This window comes from Zophobas morio, unplaced genomic scaffold, assembly GCF_036711695.1.
Source record: "Zophobas morio isolate AGI-343-1 ecotype UQ-CSIRO unplaced genomic scaffold, CSIRO_AGI_Zmor_V1 ptg000029l, whole genome shotgun sequence".
NCBI classification, from domain to species: domain Eukaryota; kingdom Metazoa; phylum Arthropoda; class Insecta; order Coleoptera; family Tenebrionidae; genus Zophobas; species Zophobas morio.
Genome location: NW_026972134.1, coordinates 7409937 through 7419739, shown reverse-complemented (window position 1 = coordinate 7419739; position 9803 = coordinate 7409937). Strand labels below are relative to the sequence as shown.

General features: G+C 35.6%; 2 protein-coding genes across 2 annotated transcripts; one reads left to right on the top strand and one right to left on the bottom strand.

Annotated features, from left to right (window-relative positions):
* Positions 1-1199: 1199 nt before the first annotated feature.
* On the bottom strand, positions 1200-1753 carry LOC135137344 (putative gustatory receptor 28b). Its single transcript, XM_064066967.1, has 3 exons — positions 1526-1753; positions 1306-1476; positions 1200-1253 (listed from the first exon to the last, which is right to left on the bottom strand). Exons 1-3 carry the CDS (start codon positions 1751-1753, stop codon positions 1200-1202), a joined length of 453 nt encoding a protein of 150 aa, XP_063923037.1.
* Positions 1754-8640: 6887 nt separating this feature from the next.
* Positions 8641-9409, top strand: LOC135137343 (gustatory and pheromone receptor 39a-like). Its single transcript, XM_064066966.1, has 3 exons — positions 8641-9084; positions 9129-9299; positions 9347-9409. The coding sequence occupies exons 1-3, from the start codon at positions 8641-8643 to the stop codon at positions 9407-9409; spliced, it is 678 nt and encodes a 225-aa protein (XP_063923036.1).
* Positions 9410-9803: the final 394 nt, after the last annotated feature.

Sequence of the window (9803 nt, the reverse complement as noted above, 5' to 3'; positions counted from 1 at the left end):
CTTAGAACCCTAAAACACGTTTAAAATCATACATCTTTGTAAGGAAAGAAGGATTTTGCAATTAGGCTCCGCCCCTAGGTCTGCCAACGAATGAAAACTTCATTACTATTTAGATCAGGGCAGGTATGGGTAAAAATTCATCACAATTGAAATAGGACTGGTGGGCGGGGCTTATATTTTGCCCTTTTTCTTAATTTACGTAGCCGTCTTTTCTTGTTTAATCTTTGTTTTATTTAATATAGAGTTTTATATCAATAACAGAATGATAGGTAACATGTTTTCAGTTTCTTGTTGGGAAAAAAAGTCTTCGTATATTAAGAAAAATGGGCAAAATATAATCCCCGCCCACCCACCCCTTCTCAATTGTGATGAATATTTTCTCGACAAGAAACTACCATATGCAATATGTTTTTAAAAGGGTAGAATTTTCTAGGGAAATATTGATGTTACAATTGATCTCCGCCGCTCGGTCTGATTAGGAATGAAAAACTCATCACAATTGAGACCGGGGCGGGTGGGTGGGGCTTAATCTTTGTTTCTTTTTTCTTTATGTACACAGTTTTTTTTCAAGAGATTCTTGGCACAAAGAATAACAAATACTATAATATCAAACATAGTGTCAATATTTTATTAAATAATTTTTTGGCTTAATGCACATTAGTGTTCTCGGTTATTTAAGAACATAGCAATTTCTTGTAGAAAAAATAAGGATTTTTGCAATTAAGATCTGTCCTCCGGCTCACGACGAGTAAAAAAAAATCATCATAATTGAGATAGGGTGGGTGGGCGGGGCTTATATTTTGCCTTTATTTTTGTATGTTTAACATCGCGATTTTATTTTACTTATGTCTTAGAAAATGACCATCCAAGGCCTGATGGTGACCAGAAATTTTTTTTTTGTTTATTATGCATTAGCATTTAGAGCATACGTTAAGTACAAAAAATTCTTGGGACCTTTTATTAACGAGGTTTTCCAGTTCGTGGCTGTGGTAAAAACATATGTTGTGATTGCGATTCAGTTTACTTAATCCACGTGATGTTCAGAAGGAAGTGCAAGACGGAATAGAATTTAACTATTTCGCAATAGTTTGTAGTAGTTAAGTTGTTAAATAAACAGTCCAGCTTCTATTAATGTAAGTTCAATTCACAGTTTCTCTTGTTCAATTCCTAAAAAGTGCTTATTGGGAATCCAAGTGTTCTTAAACTCGAAACTGTATCAAAATCACCAAGTAGGTCGTAACCGCTCCTATCATCTGCAAATAACCAACAAAGAATTATCTCCACTTAGCACAAATTCAAAAATACCATGTGAAAGAAAGTATGATCTAAAGCAAAAAAATTTCTAGCGGTGAAATGCAGCTTGGTATTTAGCATCCTCAGCGAAATCAACTGAAGATTTCGCATTTTTTCATCTATATCTCCGTTCGAGTAGTACTTGTTCCATATTTGATGGACGTTTCGTATTGCCAAATTCGCCTGGAAGACGATACAGTGAAAAATATAAGAAAATTCCTCTCTTACTTACTTCTTTCTCCGTACGGGTATACATGCGAACCACGATTAACAACCACACAAAAAAGAAGGATATATTCAACATCTGTGAGCATAGAACTATCAATCGAAAACTTTTTAGCTCTAGCATACTACGTATCGAAATGTAGATCATGTCGATGACGTATCCAAACCACAATACCATGGAAGCTATGGTGATAACGTCAAAGACTTTGCTGACGTCGATTGCTAGTTGTACCATGGCCGACTAGTATAAAGATTATGGCCTGTCCAAGAGGTACGATACGTGTTGCCATCTATTAATAATTACACTTAATAATTTAGCAAAATTTTAATTTGACTTGACATTATGGGACTTCAAAACGTGTAATGGTGGTTTGTTTCGGTATGAATGCCTTTGTGCCTTTCAAAAGGTGTTAATAATTCTTTTGTCGTTTTTGAATTATTAATAGATGGCAGCACGTAATGTACCTTTGACATTCCTTTGGACAGGCCATAATCTTTATACTAGTCGGCCATGGTTGTACTAAGTCGTAATGAAGATGTGACAACTCGTGGATTTGACACAGATTTGAAAACTTTTCTTTTTCTTTTAACTGCTGAATTTTCGAATCTTTAGAAAAGGGGAATATTTCATATAAATCCACAGCATGTATTTGTTTTTCTAGATGCTGGTTGATACTTCTAAAGTGACAACGAATCCGTTCTAGAATTGTTTCCAAGAAGACATGATTTTGGTATGCAACTCCTACCGGAATTAAATAATAAACAACAAAAACGTCTCTCATTTTAAAGTCTGGGATTAGAAGGATACCCAAAATTGTTATGAGAATAATCAAGACTTTGTACCAATCTCTCTCTTGTTGTTGAAAAAGCGGTGGAAATTTGTCTTCAATGACGTTGAGTTTTAAGATAAGTGATTTCAGCTTGTTAGATCTGTAGTAAAAAGACACTAGAGATGTTGTCATGAAGACAGTACCAACGCTGGAAATAACTGCATGAACTATTAATAATGTCGAACTTATTTGTTTCGACAAAAAAGACATCCACAAGAAGGAGTAATAGTAGTAGATGGTGAATACTGGTAAACACCACACGCGCGACATGAAACTCGAAAACGCAGTGGAAGTGCAGGAAAATTGGATAACGCCAAGAAGACGAAAAATTATTTTTCGCCAAAGAGGAATTTTCTCTAGGAGACACATGGTGTGGTTGTATGTAGAAATCTACAAAACATTGATTAACTGCCACTTTTGTTATGTGTGTTTTGTTATTAGTAAAGTAGGGCTTAAAAAAATATAATTAATTGTTTTGTTGATTCGACATCACAAAATTGATTTAGGAAGCTTAAAGAATGTTCTGTTGGAAAACGTAATAACGATAACTTCTTTTTTTAATATTTCGATACCAATTGCTCCAATTACTTAACATAACAAACGTAGGTACATATGTCTATTGTTATAACTATCTCAATCTCATCTTCACTTTAATTAATGAACCAAACAAATATCTTCAGCAAATAGTTTAATAAATAATTAAAGTGTCTACAACATATTTATAGAATTGGCCTAAGTCTCTTTCTATGCTTTCAATTCCGGACATTAATGCAAACTTTCCCGTGGATACAGGCAGTAGCAAAAGTTTTATTAGACCACAAATTGCATATCAATTTTATTTATATTTTATCCATAATGGAACCTTTTCTATACACTCAGCGCATGCCACTTCTATTCACAATGAAGTTATGTAAATCCCAATATTTCCATCTTTTAAAACAACTGGATATCACAAATTCTATTTATTTGATTTTTCACCAAAATTTGATGGACTCCTTCGTCTAGATTTTTGCGCCAATGCGCAAACATAAATTTCACTCAGTTTTCTTTAGAAACGCCTAGCCAATCGAGGAATCTCAAATTAATTTTCTAGAAAAAACCGATGCAGAAATTATTAATTCCAAACATTAAACAAAATTTAAAAAATTTACGGTTAGGTCATTAGACAATAAAGGAGAATACGATGCAATTAAAAATCTTTGTTATGAGTACAGGGATATCTTTTATTGTGACGGAACCCCTTTAACTTTTACTAATCAAATAAAACATAAAATGAATATAACAGACGAAACACCTATTTTTACGAAGACTTACAGATATCCAGAAGTCTATAAAAAGGAGGTCAACATACAAATAAATAAAATGTTAGATAATGGTATTATTCAGCATTCTAATTCTCCTTGGAGCAGTCCTATATGGGTTGTCGCAAAAAAATTGGATGTCTCGGGGCAGCAGAAATGGAGAATAGTAACAGATTACCGTAAATTAAACGAGAAAAGAGTAGATGACAAATTTCCCTTGCCAAATATTTCAGACATTCTCGATAAACTGGGTAGATCACAGTACTTTACCACGGTAGATTTAGCGACTGGCTTTCACCAAAAATAAGAGATGAATCCGCAAGATGTGCCAAAAACGTCCCGTTTCAGTTGAAGCGGGACATGTCCAGTTTTTTAGAATGCCATTCCGGCTTAGAACGCCCCAGCGATATTTCAAAGGGTTATGAATAACATACTAAGAGGTCTTCAAAACGAAACTTGTTTCGTATACCTAGACGATATTATTGTATTTTTCACATCGTTACAAGGACATATTAATAGACTGAAAGCAATTTTTGAAAGACTGAGACAATCAAATTTGAAAATACAGTTAGACAAATCCGAATTTCTCTAAAAGGAGGTTGCTTATCTCGGTCATAAAGTTACCACAGATGGAGCTATGTCGAATCCTGGCAAGGTAGAAGCTATAAAAAATGTCCCAGTTCCTAAAACCCAACGGGAAATCAAATCATTTTTAGGTTTGGCTGGTTATTATAGGAAATTTATACAAGATTTTGCCAAGATCACAAAACCTTTAACTTCCTGCTTAAAAAGGAATGCTGAATGAACATAGCCCATCAATCTTTCAATCATCTTAAGGACCTTTTAATAAATGCCCCTCTTTTAAAATATCCCGATTTTTCGAAACCATTTGTTTTGATTACTGACGCGTCGAACGTAGCTTTAGGCGCCGTATTATCTCAAGGGATGCCACCAACGGATCATCCAATTGCATATGCTTCGCGCACTTTTAACGATACCGAACCAAATTACTCGACGGACGATAGAAAAGGATCTTTTCGGTATTGTATGGGCTTCCAAATATTTTAGACCGCACCTTTTCGGTATAAAATTTCAGATATATACCTACCACAGATCACTAGTTTGTTTGGCTCTTCAACATGAAGTAGCCCAACTCGAAGCTTATGCGTTGGAAGCTCAAACTAGAGGAATATAATTATTCAATATTATCTAAAAGCGGAAAACAAAATTCAAACGTAGACGTTCTATCGCTGTAAAAACAGAAACACTTTAGAAACAGAGTCAATTATTATTAATAGTCCTGGCAATATTGACGATGATATCAGAAAGTGTTTAGAACAATATTTCGACCGTAATAACTTAAACGCATAGGATGCAGATGAAACTCTGTGGCTGTGTTTTGAGTTTTGGAAAGTGTGGCAGAAGTGCAGTTCGACCGTCCGACCACCGTAAGTACCTTTTGGGTCGTCTTCCCGGTTAAGTATCGGTTTTTGGAATCGCCGCCCCCAAGCGTAAAACCATACCACCGTCACCGGTTTTTTTGTCATCGCCGTCACAAATAGAGACCGTCATGCACTCGTCGTTACCGCTACCGCGCTCCTTTCCCGGGTCGCCGTAACGTCCTCGCGCGATTTCCGTGCCAGTAATTTAATTTAATTTTGTTTTTGAAACCGTTTTGTATTTATTTAATTTAAGTTTAGCTGTAAAATTATTATTTTAGCCGTGTAACTGGTGGCAGGGAATCAACCCGATTATTATTTAAAATATTCCTTGCCGTTTTATTTTATTCTTTTGTTTTCGCGGGCGCTCACCACCTGATATCCGTGTCTCCGGCTTTAGAGCAACCCCGGCGCTCCCTCACCCCGGAGACGGAGCTGGCGCTCGAGCGGCGTGAAGGTCGCCCCATAGGCTTAGGTCGGCCAGACGTGTTTTTAAATCAGCGACACTAGTCTGCCTAAGACTTGGCACCCAGGTACGCCGCCACCACACGTTATCGGCGAGATTCCGGACCGTCACCGTCCGTCACACCGGAATTTCTTCGCGCAATTCACAGTACAAATACGCCCGATACTTTAAGCGATATACCAGTTCTTGACGAGATTATTAATGATAAACCTAACCAGCTAATATTAAAAAATCTCTTTACGATCTAATAAAAGTTCTTGGCGTTGTCTGTCTCCTCTTCAGGTACACACACAAGGCACCAGGGCAACTGGTTATTTCCAGAATTCGGATAATTTACAGTTAATGCTTCTGTAGCAGTCATACTGCTTACAATGGCGGACATGCACGAGAGACGAGAACTAGAACACGACTCTGTCCTGGGTCCCCTTCTGTTTTTACTCTTATTTAATGACATTACTAATGAATTGGATATTGAATACGCTCTTTATGCAGATGACAACAAAATAGATAGTAGAATCAGTACAACTAAAGACTGCATTGTGTTACAGCAAAATTTAAACAAGATTTTGATATGGTCTTCTGTAAACAGACTTTTATTAAATAAAAACAAATGTTTTGTCATGTCATTTGGCTTGAAACGAGAAATAATCAGTTTTGATTAGAAACTCAATACGGTCGTATTAGTTAGTCCCCAGACGGTTACAGATGTTGGAAATGTGTTTGATTGCAAGCTCTGATTTGTTGACCGTATACATAAAGTGGTCACTGATTGCACTAAAACTTTAGGCTTTATTATCAGAAATTCTGGAGATTTTAAAGATTATAACACAATTATTCGGCTTTATAATGCGTTTATTGAAAGCAAGATATATTATGCATGCATAATTTGGTGTCCCCACTACAATGCCCATGGAGCTCAACTGGAAGGTATTATAAGAAAATTTCTTAAATATCTGACTTATCGCAAGCATGGTGTTTATCCCCCTATTGGTTTTTCACAGTCTAGTCTTTTGAACCGTTTCAATATTTCTAGTTTTATGGACACTTGTAAAAAATTCTATGCTGTCTTCCTATTTAAACTTTTACACAATTGCATTGATTGCTCCCTAATTTTAGAGCAACTAGATTTTAATGTAGGCCCTAGGAGTATAATATCTCGTCACCCTGCAATATTTCATCTAACGGCTTGAAAAACAGATGTTGCCAAATTTTCGCCATTGCTCTCAATGTGTCGTATTGTAATTGTGTTCACAATAAAATTGACCCTTTCTCCGCCCCTTTACATGCTGTTAAAGGAACTGATTATTCCCAAATTTGTCCATTTTTTTAAATCTACATTTCTTATCTTATTTTCTTCGGTAAGGATCATGCCTTCTCCAAATTGGAGGCGTAGTGATTTTCCGCTGTGGATCGCTGATTCTTATCGCACTGTTGGTCTGTAAGTGGGTTTGACATGTTGTCTAATAATAATATTAATAATAATAATAATAATAAATACATTACGGCTAATTTAGATCAAAACGACGCAGATCAATACGACAGGGAAATTAAAGAATTGCAGGAGAACCAAAATAAATTTTAAAATGTTACCTTGCGTCAGGTAACTCTTCTGGAAAATGCGATTAACAAGTTTAACGGCTTTGTTCCTAAAACTTCTCACAATCAAGTGGCTCTGAAGCCAAAAGTCATGTCAATCGAAAAAATGATTAAAGATGTAACTCTTCAAGAAAGCAAAGTTTACGAGAGTTTGGGAATTCACTCAATTATAAACCAAATTATTGTGATGTACCAAATGATTTACAATATACTAGACAAAATAAATGTAGCAATAACCTTTGCCCAACTTAATAGACTTTAATACTTAATTGATCCTACAGAATTATTAAATGAAATGAATAATATTAAAAACCACTTAACACTAAGTGAATTACCTTTATAAGTACGTCACCATAAGACATATTTTAAATTTTGAAAGGATAATTGAAATCAAAAGTTGTTCTAAAGGAACAGTCGTTACGTTTATTTTAGAAGTACCATTAGTTGAATCAGGAATTTTCTATTATTACCGCCTGTACCCCGTACCAATACATCATAACGAATTCCAATTTCATTTAAATATTCCGTATAAACCCTTCCTGGCACTCAGCGACGAAAAATACTCATACACGGACCGGATTTGTATCCAACTTCAAAGTCAAGAGTACCTTCACATCAAGTTTACATCGGGGAAAACTTATTAATTTTCGATCGAATAGTACAACTTCGCGCCAACCATTCAAAATTCGTTTTGAGCAGATTCAGATCACCAAAATTATTGATGGAAAATGGTTCTTAACAGTACCCAAAGAACTAGTAGCATCCGTAGACTGCAAAAACTCCAAAGGCAAAATACCCATTTTTGGATCTTATTAGAATCGCTACAACAGACTACAGTTTTAACGAAAGAAACATAAAGTATTAAACAAAACAGAAAACGGCGCAGTTTTGATTGGAGTTATATTTGTCCACCATTTTCTTATTAAGTAAATTGGATAAACAAACTTAAACCAAATTAAATCGATGTCTTCCATCATCATCGCAAAAGCTTGTGAATACTGAGCTCACTCGTACAAATGTGTCTGCTGCAAGAAATTCCCCTCTGGCTTAAAATAATCTACCACTTTCATGGCGTCATTCAGTTCACTTGTTCCTGCAAAAACCCTTCAAACTCACTTCTCCAGTTTATTTGTCTCCTTTGGTCCTTCGTGTTATTTTCCTTCTACTGCGTTTGCAGTGTCCTATTGTTTTATTTCTTCGTCAGCGAGGTCGAATCAAATCTTATAAAAGTCGAAGTGATAATCACAACTGCGACTATTTCTTCTTCGGTAATATCTACAGTAATATTTTTTTTAAGACGCAACAAACTCAAAAAGATGCTTAAGGAGTTGTACGAATTAAAAATACATTTTTCACTTCCAACCCAAACAGAAAGTAGAGATTGGATAAAAACATCATTGTTTATTACAGTGATGTCAAATTTTTGTTCTTTGCCATATTGGGATAAATCGCTTTATCTTACTTATGCCTATTATATGATACCAGTAGGAATGGCGTTCCTCAACCATCTGTTTCTAACCGACATTCTAGAAGCCGTTCGCTCTGAATTTAGTACCATCAACCGGGAGTTGCAACGAGTCATCAACCGTACAGATCTAAACCTCATTTTTCCTCTAACAAAAATCTCAAAAATCAAACAACTTGAAGAAAACGACAAGACTTTCAGTATTCTACGAATCGAACAGTTGTCTTTTCTTCACTACAACTTGGTCCATCAACTCCACCAAGTGAACAAACTTTTTGACATTACCATCATCATATCCATGATGCTGTGGTTCGGCTACGTCATAATCCTCACGTATCAGTTTATGGAAACCGTTGTCGATGGTTACACACTAGATTTCGCAGCAACTTTCTACTTAACAACCAACCTACTTTTTTTTTATTTGTGGCTTTTAATTCTGATTCGCACGTTCAGCCGCACTCAAAGAGAGGTAATGTTTCGATTTCGGATTTCTGGCCTAAGGAATTTTTTCAGGCGAACAAGACTTCTGCCTATGTTCACCAAATATGGAATCAGTACTATAGGAAAGGACGTCTGGACGAAAAAACGCGTCATCTGCAACTGATCTCGATTAGGATGCTTAACACTAAGTTGAGTTTCACAGCCAGAAATTTTTTCAGTTTGGATGAAACCTTTTTCCATACTGTAAGAGATTTAAATGTGTGTGTTTTTGTAACAAGAGATTTTTGTAGATGTTGGCGGCGATTGTAACATACGTGGTGATTTTGGTCCAGTTCGGTTTTAGCAGTTTTTAATACTCACTTAGTGCAGCAATATAGTACTGTTTGCGATCTTTTAATTTTAAAAAGTTTGATGTTAGAAAAATTACTAGTTTTAGTTTCGCTTAGTTTATGAAGCAAACTATGTCGGAGTCAAATCTACCTAGGTATAAAGTAAAAAAAAATGTTATTCGGCTCACATAACTTTAGTAAGTTATAACAATACTTCTGACAATGCGTAAAATAAACAAAGGCTAAAATAAACACAGACTTAATCAATACTTTTGGTAATACACTTAATATTGCCTCATTTCAATATGAGTATCGTAGAAAATATCCCTCTCTGGATGCGAACAATTTATAGACTTCTCGGTGTTGTCCAGTTCTCGTATAAGACTCCTACTTCATTCTCGCGATGCATTCCTCGCAT